This window comes from Zeus faber, assembly GCF_960531495.2.
Source record: "Zeus faber genome assembly, chromosome: 12".
NCBI lineage: Eukaryota > Metazoa > Chordata > Actinopteri > Zeiformes > Zeidae > Zeus > Zeus faber.
The window spans coordinates 26,565,231-26,586,352 of NC_137196.1; the positions used below are offsets into that span (position 1 = coordinate 26,565,231).

At 42.3% G+C, this 21,122-nt stretch overlaps 2 protein-coding genes across 2 annotated transcripts in view; one reads left to right on the forward strand and one right to left on the reverse strand.

The window, feature by feature from the left end:
* The window catches only part of LOC307238365 (nucleoprotein TPR-like), a 32,436-nt gene extending 17,174 nt beyond the window's left edge, over positions 1–15,262 (reverse strand). The window contains exons 1-24 of the mRNA XM_080011298.1: positions 15,058–15,262; positions 14,375–14,479; positions 13,604–13,668; positions 12,981–13,068; positions 12,481–12,584; positions 11,734–11,898; positions 11,189–11,281; positions 10,914–10,994; positions 10,224–10,311; positions 9,879–10,016; positions 9,256–9,350; positions 8,761–8,958; positions 8,094–8,201; positions 6,961–7,184; positions 4,766–4,929; positions 4,350–4,474; positions 3,996–4,144; positions 3,441–3,603; positions 3,074–3,208; positions 2,827–2,967; positions 2,163–2,361; positions 1,575–1,762; positions 1,320–1,460; positions 15–131 (exon numbers count right to left, since the gene is read on the reverse strand). Of these exons, the coding sequence (XP_079867424.1) occupies positions 15–131; positions 1,320–1,460; positions 1,575–1,762; positions 2,163–2,361; positions 2,827–2,967; positions 3,074–3,208; positions 3,441–3,603; positions 3,996–4,144; positions 4,350–4,474; positions 4,766–4,929; positions 6,961–7,184; positions 8,094–8,201; positions 8,761–8,958; positions 9,256–9,350; positions 9,879–10,016; positions 10,224–10,311; positions 10,914–10,994; positions 11,189–11,281; positions 11,734–11,898; positions 12,481–12,584; positions 12,981–13,068; positions 13,604–13,668; positions 14,375–14,479; positions 15,058–15,208 (3,225 nt within the window). The 5' untranslated portion in view covers positions 15,209–15,262. The remainder of the gene's footprint in view (positions 1–14; positions 132–1,319; positions 1,461–1,574; positions 1,763–2,162; positions 2,362–2,826; positions 2,968–3,073; positions 3,209–3,440; positions 3,604–3,995; positions 4,145–4,349; positions 4,475–4,765; positions 4,930–6,960; positions 7,185–8,093; positions 8,202–8,760; positions 8,959–9,255; positions 9,351–9,878; positions 10,017–10,223; positions 10,312–10,913; positions 10,995–11,188; positions 11,282–11,733; positions 11,899–12,480; positions 12,585–12,980; positions 13,069–13,603; positions 13,669–14,374; positions 14,480–15,057) is intronic.
* Positions 15,263–15,557: 295 nt separating this feature from the next.
* Positions 15,558–20,911, forward strand: odr4 (odr-4 GPCR localization factor homolog). Its single transcript, XM_080011200.1, has 14 exons — positions 15,558–15,815; positions 16,082–16,196; positions 16,429–16,554; positions 16,797–16,889; positions 17,012–17,118; positions 17,492–17,528; positions 17,683–17,826; positions 18,069–18,164; positions 18,557–18,604; positions 18,893–19,021; positions 19,172–19,280; positions 19,399–19,608; positions 20,311–20,367; positions 20,470–20,911. The coding sequence occupies exons 2-14, from the start codon at positions 16,098–16,100 to the stop codon at positions 20,538–20,540; spliced, it is 1,326 nt and encodes a 441-aa protein (XP_079867326.1). The 5' UTR covers positions 15,558–15,815; positions 16,082–16,097; the 3' UTR covers positions 20,541–20,911.
* The last annotated feature ends 211 nt before the right edge of the window (positions 20,912–21,122 follow it).

Below are 21,122 nucleotides of genomic sequence, written 5' to 3' on the forward strand. Positions count from 1 at the left end.
GAATTCATGTGTACCTGCAGCAGGCTGTCCTGTGTAGCCTTCTGTTCCTGCATCACAGCAGCAGCAGCCTTCTCCAGCGCCTCCTGCTGTTCCGACTGACTGGACTTTAAACAACGCTGTAGCTCGCTAACCTGGACCAGACAGGAATGCGTTAACATCGAGAGGTCAGCAGTTAGATCTCATAATTCCACCGAAGAGGGAGGAAAGAACAAAAGGAGAAAGGAAAAAAGGTTGAAAAAAAGTTTATATAAAAAAAAGTTGAAATCTCAAAGATTTCTTTTTCGTTGTTTCTGGCTGCACCTATGGCGAAAAGCGGTGTGAGGTATGTGAGGGAGTGAATACATGTGAATGCATGGTGAGAAAGTCGCCACAGACACCCAGTTCTTAATCGTCAGAATGCTGGAAATGCAAAGGCTTTCATCAGAGGCTCAATCACCTTTGTGTTACCTCATTCTACAATACTGACTTAACAGATATTTATTTCGATGAAAATCTTCCAGATTGACACTTTAAATTATTATCAGAAAAGGTGTGTGTGTGTATAATATATATATATATATATATATATATTCGACAGGGAAGATGTTTATTCAGAACATTAGGGACCATGGCTCCTGAGACAAAATTGTCACACTTGGCCACCCATACCTGCTTTTCACCCTTGTGCCCAATTAACTCATCGATAAAAGTAGTCCAATTTTTTTTTTTTATGAATTTCACCAAGTTTCAGGTAGAATATGGCTTCCATTATGTATTGCTAAATATATCCAATTAGCAACGTATGTATTCTAAATATATATATTTTTTTCCTAGTTGTACATCACCACTGAAGAAGGGGTCACAGACATTTAGCACCGCAGGAACTGTTCCATAGTTTGAAGAACTTTTGGAGGGACTGTCCCTTTTGTGTCTGCACCGCAGGAACGATTAACCATCGTAATTCTTACAACGCCATTTCTAGGGACTTTTTAAAAAAAGTTTTAGCTCCCACTCCAGGGCAGGGACACTGAATGAAACAAAAAATCTGCGTGCAGTGTCTCGTTGCAAGCCCGTGCCTTACAAAAGCCTGAGCAAATGATGTCTGGTAGGTGTGTAAGAAATAAGCAACTTGATTGCTTATTTCTTGCCTCAAATTTATTCAGAAACAGATTTTGGGTGATTGACCTATTGGGTGAATTCAGTGAAAGTTTACGGAGTAAATTCAACGGAACCCGGAAGGGAAGCTCAAACCCCATTGGCTTTTGCCACTTCAGCATTCCTACTGGTGGTGCGAATGAAAGCAGAAAAAAAATGCTACATGACCCTGGTAAAAGTCCTACTTGTTTCTCCACCACGTCCACGGCCTTCCTCTTCTCTTCCTGCTCCTGCTGCTTCTCCTTCTCCACCTCCAGGATCCTCCTCTCCAGCTGCTTCTGCAACTGCTGGGACTCTTTCAGGCGGATCTCCAGGGGAGAGCGGGACTGCACAGAGAGATGGAGCGTTTTTCGAGGTGAATTTGGCGTGTGCGTATGCACAGGACAGGAAGGGAGTGAAGGTGAAAACGGATAAAAGAAGCCAAACGAGAGAATGCGCACCTGCTTCTCCCTCTTCAGGCTGTCCTCCAGCGTGAGCACCACGCCCCTGTACTGCTCCACGGTGGCGCTGGCGCTCTTCAGCTGCTCTGACAGTTCGTTGCTCTGCTCCTCCGCCGCACGCAGACTGTTTTTGACCTCTGCGAGCTCACGCTCCGACTGGCTGGGCGGCTGGGCGGCGGATGCCGGCGCTGCGAAACAGGTGAGACGCTTTGTGTCAGATTAGGGTTCTTAAAAATCAGTCATAAAAAAAGGCACCAGACTCGTTTTTGGAAACCAAATCATAAACCGGTATAATTAATTTGAATGCACCTAAATTGTTACACAAGTTGTTTACAAGTTTACAAGTATAATTATTACACGGCATGCTGGGCAGCCGCCTATCTCGCCTGTAAGAAGAGCCGGCTCTGGACAGCGCCTTTGGTTAAACTGTGTAAAATAATAAAATAAAAAAAAACCTTATTTATTTAACTAGTTATTTATTTATTTAATAATCAATAATCGCATGCTTTGCGATTAGAAAATTGTGTTCTGTTAAATTGCTGTTTGAGTTCCATTCCCTGTTCAGCCCCATCTTGCACTGCCGCTCACCTCTGAGCTGAGTCCGGAGGCCTGAAGCCCGGGTTGGCGGAGCAGTGGTGCTGGAGGCGGTTGCCGTGGCAGCAGATTCAGCAGCTACCTGAGCCTTCAGTGTCGCCACCTGCTGTTCAGAGCTACGGAGCAACTCCCGGGTCTTCTGCTGCAAGGTGTTCTGGGTCTCCAGCTGCTTCTTGGCCTCCAATAACTGCGCCTGGGGGAGAGAAGGATGGGAAGAGAAAATAATCTTAAAGCCCCAGTTCAGTTGAAGTCCGTTTGAAACAGAAAAACGCCAAATGCAGGATGGGACCAAAACTGTCCAGTACAGTGTTTCCAAATCCAGCCTTCTAGCATAATGCATGTTATCGGCTCATTTACAGACAGAGCCCACCAGGTGGACGCCCAAACATATTGAGCCAAAATAGAAAACTAAGGGAAGCTACAAATATAAATACAAATCACTACAGTGAATCAACAAGACCATTTGAGTGGAAGACAGGTCCACGTAGATTTTATCAGCTTTAAATAAAATTTTAAGTACAAAGAAAAAATAATGCACAGGAAAATGATTTCTCAGACAAACACGTAATAGTTGCCAAGCCGCAATACACATCAAATATGATACTTTAAAAATGATCGTGTATAGTCGCCCTGTTTACTGCGTCTCGATAACACTTACGTCCATGCTGCGTCCCAGAGCGTGTCGCTGTTCCACTTCCTGGTCAAGCTTAGTTTTCATGGCAACCAGCTCCGCCTCCAAACGCTCTATCTGACTGTTCATTCTCTGGCGGGTCTCCGTCTCCGTACGTTCCATGGTCAGCTAGACGTACGAACCAAAGAGGGGTGTGTCTCATTAGCCTGGACACCAGGTTATGTCATTTAGATCACACGTCCACTTTATGTCCGTCCCATGAGTGGTGCGGCACCTGTATTGTCTTGAGGTTCGTGAGCAGAAGGTTCTGGTTCCGCTGGTCGGCCATGAGAACTTCTTTCTCCTGGTTGAATCGACTCTCCGCCTGCTTTAGAATGTCTCTCTCTTTGGTCAAGTTCTCCACTCGCACCTAAACACACACACACACACACACACACACACACACACACACACACACACACACACACACACACACACACACACACACACACACACACACACACACACACACACACACACACACACACACACACACACACACCTTTTTGGTTAATATGTTGATTGGAATGGCTCATGGAATGGATGAGGTGCGCATCCATCCATCCATCCATCCAAGCTTTCAAAAAGTCTTCTCTCCATACCTCCTCCAGTGCCAGCTTTTCGTTAACCTTCCGCAGGTCCTGGCTCATGGTGTGAATGATGAACTCGTGCTGCTGGCTCAGGGCAGACATCTTATTGTTTCTTTCCTGCAGAGCGGAGATCTCTCTACGGTAGGCAGACACCGTTTCCTGGAGCATCTCATACCTGAGAAACAAGAGAGTGGGGGGGGGCGACGACAAGGATTTAAATAGAACATAAAATTGTTGCAGACTATGAAAAGGGACTGATAGTAGTGTTAGTTTGTTCAATGTCATTAAGCAAAGAGCAGATTAAAAAAAAGAAGAAAAACTACAATGAAAATAAAAAAAAAAAAAAATAATTTGTTGTTATGCTTGGAGAGCTGGAGGAATTTATTGATGGATCTGACTTGGCCCTTGGGCCTCCAATTACGCGGGCATTTGACGAGCCAGACTTTGACAACACAGCGAAAAGAGTTTGGCTATAGACCGTTTAGGATAATGGAGGGCCAAAAGTAATAATGTGATATGATATTTCGTCTAGAGAGTTCACTTTGCGCTCCTTTAGATTCACCGTACCTCTTGTTGTTGAACTCTAACTGAGAGGCTATCTTGGTCTTGCTGGACCGCAGCTCCGTCAGCTCTTTCTGGAGCCTGTCATTAGTTTCATTAATCATCCGGTCATTCTCCGCCTTCTCCTTCTTATACACAGTGAAGGCATCGTTGATCTGGACGGACAGACAAACAGACAGACAGAGAGAATACGAACAATCGTCAGTGGAGATTAGTGTTGGAATGCACATATAATTGAGGATGACAGTAAAGCACCCTGACATTCTTATTTGGAATGTCTGAAGGGATTGCTGACTGTTGGAGGGCTTTACAGAAGCAATTCCCTAAATTAGAAGTAAGGTTTCTAAACCGAACACACACCTGTTTGAGGGCAGCTTTCGCCTGTGCTGTCTGCGCCAATTCAGAGGAAGCAGCTCTTTGTGGAGTAGAACGTGCAGCTGGAACGGGGGGACGGAGCTGAGCCGCCTGGGGGGTCAACTCTGAACCTGGTGTGAGGGGGGGAGAGAGAGAGAGAGAGTGAGTGAGTGAGTGAGTGAGTGAGTGAGTGAGTGAGTGAGATTAGACCAAACTGCACATGATTCTGTACCAGGCATGACACATCCTTCAAGTTCAAAATAATGCTGGAACTTTGGATATAACCACCAGTTTGACTGTATGAAGCCGGGCCTCTGCACCACAGCAGGGTGAATGCTGATCGTTTCTCAGTTGCTTTTACAGTATGTCTACGGTGGATGTGCACGGGTGTGTGAATTGAGGGTGTGGTTGGTTTCTGGTACCCTGGGGGGGCAGGCTGAAGCCGGTGCTCTGCGACAGCAGGATGCGATACATGTCTCTCTGTCTGGAGCAGGAGTCCGCCAGCTGCTTCTGCTGGTTTCTCTGCTCTTTCAGCTTCTCCACCTCCTTCTGCAGCTGGTCAAGAGAGCCCTCCAACTCTGTGACTCTGGAGGGAGTGAGGGGGAGAGAGAGGGAGGGGGAGGCGGGAGAGAGAGGGAGAGGGAGGAAGGGGGAGAGAGACGGCAGTTAGCGTTTGGGTGGCGATTATTAATTAATATAACTGTAATTGAGCAATACATATACTGAATTGTGAGGTAATGTTAACCATGACTTCAAACTAAAACCCATTTAAAAATGAAAAATACTGTGCCCAAAAATAAAAGTTACCTCGTTGCCCAGTTGCAACCAGAGTTTCCCCATTTTCATGCACTTTTCAAATGTTGAAACAAAAATAACCATGGTATATCTCAGTCACTAAGGAAAATGAGTTATCCTGACAAATTGATTTACTGTGTAAAAATTGCGATAAAAAAAAAAAAAAAGAGTATAGCTGCAGGCAGCAATATACAGGATCCAATTTATTTGTTTTAGGCACATGTTACATTTTTTGATTTTTATGTAATGCAGCAAAATATACTGAACTTATAAACATGACATAGTTATGTCCATGTAATTTCACAAATCAAAATAAAATAAAAAAGGAAGAAACAATAACTGAATACATGTTAGTGGTAATAACTTCTTTATTGTATTTTTTCTGTTAATATTGTACAATTGCAAAAATTCAGTTTAATAGATTACTTCTCTATATTATAATGCAGACAACATTTATTGAACTTTAACATTAATTTGGCATTAGAATTATTATGGAAGGATTTGTCACTACAAACACTTTCTGCCTTTTCATTAAAGTTTGTTAAGTTTAGGTGTAGGAAAATGTTTATACATGACTTTTATTTAAAAAACACCTTTTATTTTTTAACTTTAAACAAAATCTTGTCATTGTTATAACTTACCTTGTTATATTGAAGTACATCCGCAGTCCAAGTGACGGTAGGTGAAGTTGTGTCTCCTATACGTCAATTATGACGTATTCATGTAGATTTACAATAACAGCCAAACTGACCTAATTTATTTGTTGACTTCTTTCCTCGGATAACATTTTTTGTAAGTTACATCTCCATGAAATATGAAAAACGCTGTGGTATTTCTGTGGGTAATTACCATTGCACAGCTTCTATTTTTCCAAGCCTTGTTGGATCTTGATCGCATTACTCAGTCACACATTCCAGTTGATTGCACTCAATGTGGTGACGGGTTTTTGTGGACAAATCTTTTTGTATTTTTCATTAATCCGGCAAAGTAACGGGGACCAAAGAGATAAAATATCAATCAAACCAATCGATTGACATACTGTATATCGGGTAGGAAGCCACAAACACCATTAGTTAGTGTAGTTGGTAAACCGATAGTTGGTAACATTGAACAAGTACAGAGAGACGAGTCTATGAGTCTACGGTGCACACTGAACATTCTCAATCGAAATCTGTACATTTATAGTAAATAACATGATGATGTCATAAAGCGTCTTACTGTAAATCTTATCTTGTTTGTTTACAAACAGTGACATGTCAGTCATGCAGGACCAGCTGAATATTTTGGGTCAAAGTTGTTCGGTATTTCACTAATATCTGCTCCGTATGTGGATGAAATTTAAACCACAAGATCCTTGTGACATATCGGTTTGGTGGATTCTGTTAATATTGTGTTCCAGTTACTTTTATCTGGATTGGACATATTTGGGCGTGAAATGCATTGGATTGTGCCTGTGATAATGATCAAATTTGGTTCGTTTTTCGCAAATTTCTGCTCCGTATGTTGATCGATTTGGATGGAACTTCCACCACCAGATGTTTGTGACATAACGGTTCAAACAAGATGTCAACCATGTTTGTAGGTTCTGCCGAAGTTTGTGTACCAGACAGTTTTATATTTCAAAATTATGAGAATTTTCCCGGAACAATAACAAAAGTTATAGGGCTGGAACCCTAAATATTGAAATAATAATCACATAAATCATTTTGTCATTTGACAACCAACAGCTACTGCATGGTGGCCAACTTGGCAACCACTTAGTGTCAGGCCCCGATAATATTTATCGCACAACCCCCACAGGCTTGCACTTTGTAGTGGTTACCGTGCTGACGTGGCCTGGCCCTGCTGTCTCTCCGTCTCCTCCTCCAGCTCCCGCAGCCTTCCCAGCAGGCTTTGGTTCTGCCTCTGCAGCTCTTCGGCACTGCGGAATGTCAGCTGGTGCACACCGGTGACCTCAGAGGAGCTGGAGATGTCGGTGGAACCGCCATCAGCCTTGGGCCCCTGGGAGCTCCTCACCTCCTCCAGCTCCACCAGGAGGGAACAGAGCTGGACAGAGGACGATGGGCAAAGGAATTAATAATGTGATTTGTTAGGGCTGAATATTGGGCAGGATCTCACAACTTGATTTGAGTTTGATACAAAGGGTATATTAATATTTGCTACAAATGTGTATTATTGTGTGATCATATAATGAAACGCAATTGTGTTAAACTCTATAACGCACATACTCTGTACGCGTGTCACAATAAACAACTCCCATTGAAACCAGTTCGAACCACTTCTAGTCACACTATTGCTTTTACATTATGGCGAATCCTTCCCATGTCATAATATGAACCATGGCTATATAAGCTTGTGTGTGTCCTGGCATAAACTGTTTGTCTCGGAGCTGGCCTCTGTGACGACCTTCGGCCAAGAGCTAACTCTTGTCAGTCTCATCCTTTATTTAATACTCGATAACCCGTAATTTTACGTAACGGGTAATGCTACAAATCAATCCAATATTGATGAGATCACTCACAATACGCTTTTATATTGACATTTTATACATGACGATAATTACAATGAGCCGTCAAGTTTTCAGTGTAAGTGTTTCATGTAACGAATTCAATCTGATACAGAAATTAAATACTTACATAATATTATTTTAACATGATAATAATAATAATAAATAATAATAATAATAATAATTTGTGATGATCGTGGCATTTAATTTAAGCGGAAAATGATTGCATAACTTCAAAACAAAGTGTCAATATAACAACGTTCAAATCAGATCAGAAATTGAATCAATATAGTTGGATTGTATTGGAGTATTACACCCCCCCCTCCCCCCCAAACCAGTACAAATGCTTTTCTGAATACTGGGACAAGAATTGACAAGGTTTTCAGGACTGCAGCTACAGCTAAAGTGAAGGGGAGGCTTCCAGTTGAAGCTTTAGTGGGTGTGTGTACCTGGGTGGAAGTGTCTTCAAGCTGTCTCTCCGTCCTGAGTTTCTCCCTCTCCAAAGCAGAAGAACGCTGCTTGGCCTCCTCTTTCTCCTTCTGTAGGCTGTGGATCTCCTGATTGGAAAGTACAACAAGCGAAGATGACAGCCTTTGCCAACAACTCAAAGATAGATAGATAGTTGGATAGATGGATAGATAGTGTAGCAATATATCTAAATCCATGTAATCACATAAACATATATGCCCACACAATGAAGAACAAAACTTCATGTAGCCCCAGTGATGTACCTTTATTTCAGCACACAGGGTTAATTCTTTCACATACCTTTTAGATTTTGTTCTCCCTTGTGTTCCTGCCAAATAGCTTGCCCCATCCTCAAAGCTTGCCTTATTTTGACCTGACCAATTATTCTCTGTACCCATGAGGTCGAGCTGACTGTATATTCTCTGTATCTGTGACGTCGAACTGACAATATATTCTGACTCCGTGAAATTAAACGGTTCGACTCAAAGAGCTGCTCGAGAGCACATCTCTGACCCGACCCTTGTACAGGTAAAAACCAGCGTCTGTCTCCCTCTTTATTTAAAACCACCGACTGACAAAGTGCAGATTAAAGACAGACAGACAGACAGATAATACAAAATAGACTTTAGGTTTGGACGCAAGGCTCACCGTTCTGGCCAGCTCCAGCTTGTGGCACAGGGAAGCCATGGACTTCTGCATGCTCTCATAGTCCTCCCGCTGGCGCCTGAGGACAGGGGCTTTGGCCTCCACCTCCTGGACGATCTCTTCCAGAACCCTGCTGACACGTCGCGTCTCCCGCTTCTCCATCTGGAGCTGCGTCTGGCACTCTGCATAGGCATTGTACAGCTGAGGGTGGAGAGTTGTTGAGTTTATATTTTTCGGTTGCTTTCCACAAACTTTGGAGATTTAATTTTCCATTCATATAAATAAAGTGGTAATCTTTACGATTATTTTTGTAAAAAATTCCCACATTTTATACATCATTTAGCTGGCAATATATAAGAAACAGCCATTCAACGCATTTGTGTTATACATGTGCTGCTCTATCTTTCCGGGCACACGCAAGAGGTGAAGGGTTGATAAGGTGAATTGATTAATTTTTAAATAGTTTGACGTGCTCCTGATGACCAGCTTTGAACTCACCTCAAAGAACTTCATACCAGGCTTGACAATCTCAGCTATGGCGGCTGCTGAGGGACACATCGAGTCCAACTGCTCCTCGGTCAGAGAAGGGATGCCTGGAGGACAAAACACATAATCATGATTATAAACACAAGGAAACTATGAAAACACACATATATTACAAAAAAAAACAAAACTGTGTGTAAACTGAGAGAACAAGCAAAATAAATGTAGGTATGAAACCTTTTTAATAACGAGTTCAGTTTAAGGTTTGTCTCAGGCTGCAGCAGGCTGGGCTGGTCTATATGGAAGAAATCAAATAGACTAAAACGGTGGTTTAAAAAAGCACCACTTAACTTCTGGTATTTTGGATTTGGCACCCCTACAGATTCTAAAGCAATTGCACTTTTTCACCATTGTAGTAAAACTGTGAGCCAGCTGAGGTGCGGGTGCCAGAAATAAATAACATTAAGAAACATCTAAGTACACATTTTCAATATTAATTCAGATTAACACACACACACACACACACACACACACACACACACACACACACACACACACACACACACACACACACACACACACACACACACACACACACACACACACACACACACACACACACACACACTCTTTCTCACAGCATTGTTTGTCAGCAGCCTTCACGGTGGTGTTTTCCAGCTCCTTTTCCATCTTCTTTATCTTCTCGCTAAGCTCTGCCTCCAGTTTGGACTTCAGCGCCTCCCCTTCTGACAGCTTCCTCCCCAGTACCTTATTAGCTGCAAAGACAGTAGCATAACCGTGAAACGCACGCCAAATAATACAAGATACTATATCCAGAACATGTTTTTTGTTTCTTATGATGACTACAGACAACAAATCGTTGATATTTAACAAAAAAAAAAAAAAGAATTTGCAGTAAGATCACAATAAACATAATAAAGAACAACAAATATTAAGATATGATCATGGATATATTTTGTCACCCTCTCCAGTGTCTTTGACAACTTTGGTGAGCTCCTCCACAGCCCTGCTCAGTTCCTGGTTCTTAGCCTCAGAGTCAGACGCTGCCCCCTACAGGGAGGACAAGGCAACACAATGCTAAGCTCCAAAGTCTTTACTTGGGACTGTTGTTGTAATTGCATGAGTCACAGGTAAAGGCCGATTAATAATTCTGCGTCGAATAGCCGCTGCAAGTACGGAAAAAGCGGGCTGAGGACAGCTCTTGCACCGCCCTGTCGTGTGGTTACATTTCCGGAGAGGTGCACATAAGCTACGGCAGCAGCAGCCTCTGCGGGCTACGCCGTTGACGTAGAGAGCCATGGCATACCTACGGCGGCTTTAACGCATTACTGTAAATCAGCCGAGAGTAACCACATTTATTTCAAGCAAATTGGGGAACCTTTTTCCATTTAATACAAATGTCCAAAGATCACACATTATTCTGAAGGAAATAGGAAAACCCAATGTCATTTTTGCAAATTGACGACTAATGCAAAAAAGTAATGTGAATATGAAAAATGTGTGAATGTGAATAGTCTGTGTAAATGTCAAGGAAATGACGACATGACTCCTGAGGCATAGAAAAATAAATATAACAAAGGTAGTCTAGGAAAGGGCTGTCGGGGAAAAACAAATTGCAACCCAATCTAGAGCTGGAGGGCATTTGCGCCTACCTTGTAGAGGGAGGACAACTTGATGTGAGCGTTGAGTTCATTACGATATTTCTCCTCCATCGCACACAGCTGGTCTTTAGACTGGAGAGAAACAGACGAATAGAAACCGGAGCAAAATACCTCATCAGCAGAGAACCTGGTAAGCGCAGCCGAAACGCATACATCTGTATCCAAGTGTGACCGGGACAGGGTTGAAATTTGCTATTAATAAAACAAACCCGAAAACATGTCACAAAACAAAAAGAGAGCGCCTGCTTGATTGAGCTTCAGATTACCTGTTTTAGCTTCTTGTTGAAGTCTTCAGCTCTCTTTTGGTGACCGTCGCTGATGTCCTTCAGAGTGGAAAGCTGCCTCTCCAGCCTGGACACCTGGTGGAGAGGTTAGGTTCACAGCAATTTCACTTCAGGGGCTTCTCCACTGCAACAACCATTTCAGGAATCAGGAACTTGGATTCCAGTATTGGAAATAAAGATGTTTTTACACAGGACTTGACAGGAGGAAAATTGGTTCCACTGGGATAGTTCCTAGGCCCAAAAGAAGTCCCTGCCAGCCGGGTGGTACTTTTCAGGGGAACAGGAGCCATTGAGGTGGAGTTTGCAGTATTGAACAACACTGACTGGTTGAACACAATTCATGTCTCCGTCAAGCACGATAACCTCCACTGTTAAATACCATACACGGCTGACTCAGCTCGCTTTCATAAAAGAAAATGGTAAGCAAGAACCCAAAACACAGAAAGTGGAGCTGTTTTATGTTCAACCGGCACTTAAAACGACGTTGCTTTTATGTGGTTTAACTTTCTTAGAAAGGCGTGTGTCACCTGCTCCTTGCTGTTCTCCTGACTAGAACGCAGCTCCAGTATTTCTTTGCCCGTCTCTCTGCTGGAGGTCAGCAGCTCCTCAGTCTTGGTCTTCAGCTCGGCGTTCAACCAGTCTGTCTGCTTCTGGAGAAGCTCCTTTTCCTGCTCCATACGTTTCTCTCGGTGCTGCAACACAAAGACGATAACAAATAATAGGGAAAAGATTTAGATCCAAGAGATTGAAAGTTTTATTCATCACATGGTCAATTATAATTGTACAGTGCAATATTAAGTGAAATGCTATGGGATGCTCCGACTACTTTTTTAAAATGATTAGGCTAATGCTAAGAGGAGAAGACAACCTGGCCAGTGTCCCCCAGTCAAATTGCGTTAGAGACCCCAGAACTGTATACGCATACAGTACTTCAAATTTGGAACGACAAAATTCTGTTCCCAACACAATTGTCCTTTGCTGTTTTCCTAATATTGCATGTCATATAAACATCATTGCGACACACAACTTGTTTATATTATATATTTTTCCCCCCCAAATGGTGTAGCCCAAGCCAACATGTCGACAAATTGTATTTATCTGTCTAGATCAATAAAAGACAGGGCCAACATTAGGTATAAACCGTCGGTTTTCTCAGTGACTTAAGATTGAATTAAACATCTTTAATTCAGATCTCAATTTATATGTAATATTGAATTGAAAAAAATAATAAATAAAAAACTTCTGACTGTGGTTAATCGATCTGTAGCGCGTACCTGTACAGAAATCTCGGACGACTGGATACCATCGAGTTTCAACTGCAGCTCCACCTTGACTTTGTTGGTCTCCGTCAACTTCTCATTCAGGCGCTTCACGTTCTCTGCAAACATCAACGCATATACACCATGATAGAAATCAACAGAAAATATCAATTGAAACATAAAACAAACAATGATATTTGTCTATTGGAAAGCAAAATACACTAAATTTGCAGTGAAATGATTAGTGAACAAGCATTAACTATTGGCAAAAAATGCGTTAAATACAATTTTTTGTGAACACTGCAATCCATTTTTCAGCACAATCGATCAGACAATGCATTTTGAAATGTTTTAGTACCGTAACATGTCATGCCATGAAATATCGTTACATCCCTATCCAATATCATAATCCAAATCGCTCCATGATTATAAGATATCCAAATAAACACATAGTCCGCAGTATCAACACTGATCAGATTTGTCTCTTTGAGCTCAGGAACTATGTGTTGTCTCACCAGTGAGGTTCTCCACCTCCTGCGTCCTCTTCTCCAGCAGCCTGGCCAGCTCTCTCCTCTCAGCTTCAATCTCATACTTTGCTTTGGTCTGAAACAAACACAAAGAGTTGAGCTTTATTTAGTTCTCACACACACACACACACACACACACACACACACACACACACACACACACACACACACACACACACACACACACACACACACACACACACACACACACACACACACACACACACACACTTTTTCATTACATTACATTTACATTTAGTCATTTAGCAGACACTTTAATCCAAAGCGACTTACAAGGGAGAATAACATTCAAGCTACTTTCCATAATGAATCTATTAAACATGCATATATATTTTTGATAACATGACATAAAACATAATTTTATAGAATATATAATAAACGAATAACCATAATGAAAATAGCATGTTAATCATAAAACATTTCTGCTTTTTCATTGTACCAGCTCCCCCAATCACTGATATATAGACAGTAAAACATTTAATTACATTTTAATGTTTGTGTGCATCTTGCCTTGTAAACATTAAAATATTATAACACATATAATAACATGTGATAATACACTCATCAGATATGTGTATATAGTTAGTTACCTGTTGAAGTGGTTTATCCTCAGAGGTCTCTCCTTCTATTCCCTTTAGAGTGCTCAGTTCTTCATCTGCACAGAGGAAAAAAAATCAAAAATGTCAAGATTAGGACACTTAAACCTTAAATCATAGAGAAGACATCCGTCTAAGGAAAGGGAATGGAACGCAGTGTCTTGGCAAGGTAAAGCAGTATTCTTAGTGCTTTGCAAAGTCATGGGTTTACATTAAAGACAATCTCAGTTCAGCTAAAGTTTGAATTCTTGATAATAAAAATGGACTAATATTGGGTTGCGGATGCCTGTTTATACATACAGGTACTCATCACTTAACAACCTACCTGTTTAACGACCATTCAGACTTACGACCGGCTCTCCGACCAGTCTGTATTGTGCGCTGGGTACAATACCACGGCATCAAGCATCTCATCACGCATCATCCTTTATTTACTATATATGTATATGTAGTGTATGTGTATATACACTATATACACAGTATATACTATATACATCTCATCACTGTTCTCAGTCTCGTTCCCGCAGTCTGTCATTATTCACTACACTAGCGTTTGCAATGGCCTTCTTACCGTGAAATAACATGAGTTCTCGCTTAACAACCTGGTCCTAGAAACAGAACTCGGTCGTTAAGTGAGGATATGTCTGTGTGTGTGTGTATGGTGTGTATATATATATATATATATATATATATATATATATATATATATATATATATATTTTTTTTTTACAGAGGGGCCAAATTATGTTGTGCAAGTGTACTAACCAAGTCTCTTATTCTCCTCCTTGACATTCTGCAGGTCTTTAGTAGTAGACAGGATCTGTTCCTGACTCTCCGCCAAGCGTTTCTCCACATCAAAGTACTGCTGGTCTGTAAAGCAGAAAACATCAAATGCACCTCTTAGATTTGACAACATACAATTCACACAACTAACAGGCTTTAACAATCTTTAAAAAAATGTTCAACCAGTACAACATTTTGAACCAGGTGGGTTAAAATGCCAAGGCCCTGAAAAGACATGTCTTCCAAATGATAACCACACTATACACATAAAAAATATTTATCTTCCACAACACTTCTTTGCTCTTTTAGTTGCATTCCATTAGCTGGGGACATTAACACTAAAACGTTTTATTTTTTTATAAATACCAATACTGACAGGACCAGTTTGACAGATATAATACATATACCCACACACACAGAAAGTATTTTCAAGTACAATTCTGATGAAATTCAACACTTTTTGGACACATTTTTGGGCGGATCATCCATCTTACTCAGTAATGTACGTACAGGTAATATATATTTGGTACTAGGCCGAAGCAAATAGGCCTATTCGTTAAAAACAGGGGAGGTAACGAGGGGCTCCCTCCCGGTCAGATAGCAAGGTAAGTGCCTTAGTAGTGCAATAAATAGTTTATAATTATTATTGTCCATGTTCCACTCACCGCAGTCCGCTTTGAACCGCTCGTGCTGAGTCTTGAGTGCGTCATTCGCGCTCTGCAGCTCCGTTAGATACCTCTCCAGCTTGTTCTGTGCGGCTTTGGGGAGTTTATTCACCTCCGCCCGCTCCAGCACCTTGAGCAGAACGGTCGCCATCTCCCCGGAGCCCTAAAACTCCCAAAAAGCAGAGGGAACGTCTGCTCCCGCGGACCAAACGGTTCACGAGTTTCAAGCCCAGGTCGGCTAACGCGTGTACGTAATCACTCTGTGACGGAAACGCCAGTGACGGCGACGCCTCGTGTTTTTGATGGGGTTTTTTTTTTCGTAAAACGTTGTATTTAATATTTTACTTGAAAAGATAAGATATATGTTGCTTTCATTTATTTATATTTATTTTCTTCGTTAGATGGAGCGATTTCAACTTAACTCGAACACCTGAAACGACGTAATCATTGTGCGACGGAAGCGGAAACACCTCCGACAACTTCATCTTTTATCATTTTTATGTTGCAATTGTTTTGATTCGTAGAACGTTTTATTATATAAATTGACCCGATGTGTAGTATAAAGGGACGCTGACGTGGCCTGTCGTTCATTTTTATTCATTTATTTCTTTATATTGATTTGTTTGCTTTGGACTGCGAATCGTGACGGGAGCTGTAGTTTAACCTCGTCTGCTGACGTGTGGGCAAGCAGCAACTGTCAACACTCGGACCTAAAGCTGCGTCTCCTCGTGTGGTGATCGTCGCCTCCCTCCGTTCAGGTAAACGACCCAGCGGTTACAGGGTGACTCTCTTTTGGGGCTTAAAAAAAACCAAAACAACAGTGTGTAACTACTCTTACCCGCTAACATGTGCAAAGCTCACTGTATCACATGCTGACTAATATGTGTAACTTTGTAATTCACACTGTAGTAGTTGTTGTTCTAACGAGGTTTGTTTAATAATGGCTCTCTCTCCACCTAAAACCAATAATCTAAACAGATCATTAGAACAGGAACATTGATTTGCTCTTAATCACTTACTCCAGGTTCCTTCCAGCCAGTATGGGTCGTGGTTATGTAGTAGAAGATACTGTGGAGCAGTATCTCTCCAAACTGTGCGGGTCAGAAGCACCTGCAGTCACTGGCCTGCTCATTGGTCAGGTACGGCACTCAGTCACACCCGAAAGTTATTTTGCGTTCTATTACATCGTGATGCGTTAAGGGCTTAGTCAACTTGAACAAAGCAGACTCATTTCACAGCCGTTTGCACTGTCCTGACAAAGGGTATCATAAGAACACACTCAAAAGGCTGTAGGTTAGTCCACTAAAACAAACTAACACAAAACGAAACTTAATTTTAACCGAATCACATTTATGCCACACCAAATCCCAGAGCTCTGCACAGAGAGACTTCATTGTCATGGCGACAAGAACGCCCCAAAGGGAAGGGTCCACGACGGCATCGGGAATCTCCCTGGACAAGAGTGACCTGGAATGGGTCACTGGTCACGGCCGACAGGTAACCAATCAGAACGCTATCAAATCCCTTCCTGAAACACGACCATGGAATTATTTAAGTCAACAAACATAGCAGCTAATATTTTCCTCTTCAAAAAAAAAAAAATACAACGGGGATAACAATGACAATGATACTTATCTGATTGAAGTTTTGTGAGTGTTGCAGGACTTTGGGGGTCGGTTGTTAGCTTGCATTTATGCCACTGTTGCCTTCCATGGTCTAATGGTGTTCTGTGTTTTTAGGTGTCCAGAATGCTGCCTGGAGGACTGTCAGTATTAGGAGTGTTTTTCATAACTAACACAGAGGCCAAAGACACGTTGAACACACTCAGACAGGTCAGATTTACAAACTCTTAAGTTGGAGTGGGTACACAATACACATACACAATATTAATGAGAGTTCCTCCATTTAATGTGTCTGTGTCTGAATGTCGACCTAATTTTATTATTTTGTTCAGTTGCTTTTCGCTGTCGATAAGTCGATCTCCAGGGATCTCCTTTGGAGCAGCACTGAAGATGATGTCACAGACCGCGTCACGTTACACATTAACTCCAAAACCAGGAAGTATCCTTCTGCAGCACATGTAGTTTGATGGATGGATGTCGTTGAACTGATAGAGGAGTTGGGTATGAGTGCGAATGAATTGTCAGCCATTAGTCTTTTGGTTGTGTCAAGAGTTCACAACCGCAATACACAATACTGAAATATCAAGGAAACCCACATACAGATGAAAGAAAATGCGACAAACAGCAGAAATAATGAACACAACTTAAATCATATATTCGGCCAATTTGGGAATAAATATAGTTTTTCAGCGGGTGGGTTGTACCTTCAACCTTTTTAAGATGAAGAGCAAATTAATCAGGAGTTAAATGGCTGTGTGAATTCATTAGGATCAAGTAAAAACTTTTTATAAATTCTTAACCCACTGTTTCAGAACTTTCTGCAGAACCTTCGATGTTAAAGACCCCAAGGTAGCACAGAATAAAAGGAGATAACACCAACTATTATCACGCCTTGTACAACTACTTGTAAAATGTGCACATTGTGCTGCCATAGTGGTTCAGTTCGAGTATATCTTTAGTTGTCGCACCCTGACCATCCAGCATTGTGCATTGGCTGTTCCAGAGCACGGCTAAACCTGCTGACTGGAAGTACCAGTCTAGTCCATGCGCCTCCTGGATGACGGTGTCGTGTTCGCTCGATGTGGAGATTCCTGTAGCACTGCCCCAGAATGGACGGAGCTTAGAACACATGGAGAAGTGTCTGGAGGTCAGTGCAGTGCAGTGGCAGTACAATGTGTACATATTTAAAGTACATAGTAACACTGCATTTTGTTACCTGTGTCTAACTGTGTACTGTCTCTTGTTTTTACTCTTATTTGTTATGCACATTCAATGAAGGAAGCCGCTGCACATCGTACCACTATAATCATGTGTGCGACAAAAAAAAAACTCACACAAGCAGCGAATTTCAGCAGCTCCAGGGAAATGGATCTCCTGGTTTTGTTTTAGGATGGGCTGAAAACGTGGACGCACCAGATCGAGAACGGAGTTTGTCTCTTTGACGGAAGGCGGTTTCCAGACGACACAGAGCTCTCAGTCGGACAGGTAGCGACAGCACAACGAAGCTCTTCACCACATCGCCCGGACCTTCCTCTTGAAGGTGGATAATGATGTGTTTTTAGCATCAAATAGCGAAGCACTTGCCCAGCGGCACTTTGCCAATAGTTACCTGAAGAGAGTGACTGCCGTTTGCGTACCTCAGCCCTGGATTTAAACTCATCATTTTCAACTGGAAAATACCTGATGGGGAAAGTAAATCACTGGCTCCGCCATTTAGCAAGGCACTAACCTGCCAGCTGTTCCACCTACATTGCTGTAAGGTTACAAGTAGAATAGTAGCTGTGAGTGACTCAAAAAAGGGTCAATAATATGAACACAAGGTTCTCGTTGGATACTGCTGTGTAGATCGAACTCACTCATTTTTTCCTTTGCTGCAGAAGAAGAACATGAAACAGACGCTGAAAGCCCAACTGCTTGTCACACCAGTAAGAGACTCACTCACTCACTCACTCACACTAAAATTTACAACAAATATAAAAGTGAGACATTTTACGGAACAAAGAATATGTCAGGTCATGCAACAAACACCATCTGCATTTCATTTTAATATTGCTGTGAGGGCTGCAACACAATAATTATGTATTGTGGATTTTTCCACCAAACATCTCCGGTGGGGTATCACTAACGCTTACGACCGATTACGACTCAAAGGAAATAAATGCAGCTCGTCGCCAACACCCCTGTCTAATCTTGATTGTTGTTCTTTTGCCCAGTCCTGGGAGCCTGACCCGCAGCCCACCGCTCCGGTGCAGCCGCGTGGCGGAACGTTGTCCGTACGAGGGGCGGTCCACACCAGAGCCTTCCTCCACAGCAACAAGCCAAAAGCCAGACTGGCAGAGAGGGTAACGCTCACATTACTTCCTGTATTCTCACCTTGCCGTGACGTCAGCTTTCACGTCACTCGGCATCCTCCCGGCACTAAAGACAAACGAGTGGCCGTTGTTCTAAATGTAGTATTGGAATAATAAAGTATAAAACTTGCTCCTGGACAGCTGCTGAAGATGGACATGGTGTCTACAGTGGCCGTGAGGGTTCAGATGCTCATGGAAGAGCTGATGGCGGAGGAGGAGAACAAGGGCAGCGCCAAACACTCAGGTTCAGGTACAGGACATTCAAAGAAAACATTGATAGTTATACTGTGGTGATGTTACGTTAAAACAATTCATATTATTATAACGTCTGATTAACGACCCCCTTTCCCCGCTTCTCTCTCTCTCAGACCGTCACTCCCTCCCTCGTCGTGTCTTCTGTCCAGTGAAAGCGTCGGGCCCTGTGTGTGTGTGTGACTACCAGTTCAGCGACGAGGGGTCGGCCGAGGTGATCGAGCGGCTCAAAGAGATCCTGGACCTTGAGGCGTCGGAGGGGGACCTGGACGCCGAACAAGAACAGGAAGCGGCAGAAGGAACCCCGGAGAGGAGGGATGTAGCAGGTGAGGGGAGGCGGTGTGTGTTATCACTAGGGCAGGAGGAGCAAAACTGTTATTTTACATACAACATACAAAAGACAAAATATGCACATCTGTGTTTTATTTCAAATATAAAGTGTGACGCTCAAATACAAAATAGTGCAGGTCAGTTTATATATTTTGTGGAAAAAAAAAAAATCTGTACACCAAAAATGTGAAAAAAATAAAAGTTTAATCAAATAAACAATTTTTTTATTAATCATTTTGCTGCAGACCACCTGCAATTCCTCCACAGACCACTTTGCGGCTGCAGACCCCAGATTGGGAATCTCACTGCTGGTTAATGCAGCGCTATGTAACATTTGGGATTTGGCGCCCCTACAGTTTCTGAGTGCAATTGCTCTTTTGTGCAAAAACTCGGTCGGGTGTCCGAAAATAATTTATTTTAATTTATCGATCGGTGATTTGTTTTTGTAACAGTCTGTTACAAACGCGACTATAACGTACACCTCGGTTACGGCGCCCCTTGTACAGACCTCGCTGGAATGACAGAGGTGCCATTCTCCATATTATAAGTCAGTGTACCATCAAAGATTTGGAAGCTCTTATTTTGAGTTAAGAAAGTCACATAGTGTTGCTTTAATGCCACTTTGGAGACTAAAAGCTGTTGAGTCCAAAACTAAAATGCGATGCATTAGTGACATTAGTGCGTCCTGTGTATCTCAGAGCAGGAGGAGCCGCCTGCCGAGACGCCCCTGGAGCCCAAGAAGAGGAGCTACGTTGGTAAGAACCGTTACCGTGACCACCACGGACGACCTCCAGCACACACCTCACAGCTCATGTAATAATAGAGGAATCTAATCCAGGAATCTTTGTGTGTTCCAGCCGTTGCCATGGCCACCGCCATTGCCCTGCTTGCCTCGGCTGCCTCACTGCTTTACCTCAACGACGAGTGACGCACAAAACGAGTTTGACCGTTTCAGTTGAGTGCGACGTCTTTCCGTCTCCCTGGAGTCATTTTGGATGATGTTTTACAACCACACTCCTGCTCAGAGAACATTTCAGGGAAAAGATAATGAATAAAAGTGAGATGGGAGAGCCTCCTTAAAATGTGTAACAATGGCTGGTTCGTCACTATTATGAAATGAATGGATCACCAGAACAAATGTAAACATAATTCACATAATTCATAATTGTATGCGGGGGGGCTCGGCGCTCGGCTTATCCCTTTACCTTTGCAGCATTTTAAAGTTGTAAACTTCTGTACATTGAAAGCGGAGTATGAACTTTCTGAATCATATATTTTGGGTCATCGGATGACACCCACATCGGGCAATAACACTATCAAATGTAAAAAGAAAAAAATAATTATAATAAAATAAAAAAAAAGTTCTGCGTCAGGCAAACATTTCTGATGATCTGAAACCCTAAACCTACCGCTGAACCAAATACTTACCTGCTTCACTTACCTGTTCCAGATGAACCCACTTCCTTCTTACCTGTCGGGAGAAATACAAGAAAATCTACATATGACAACA

Excerpts from the sequence above, each read along its gene's own strand:
- odr4 (XM_080011200.1), top strand. The coding sequence starts at position 16,098 with ATGGGTCGTGGTTATGTAGTAGAAGATACTGTGGAGCAGTATCTCTCC. Across the intron at positions 16,197-16,428 it reads CTGGCCTGCTCATTGGTCAG|AGCTCTGCACAGAGAGACTT; the intron begins GTACGGCACTCA and ends ACCAAATCCCAG. Across the intron at positions 17,119-17,491 it reads ATTAACTCCAAAACCAGGAA|AACTTTCTGCAGAACCTTCG; the intron begins GTATCCTTCTGC and ends CCACTGTTTCAG.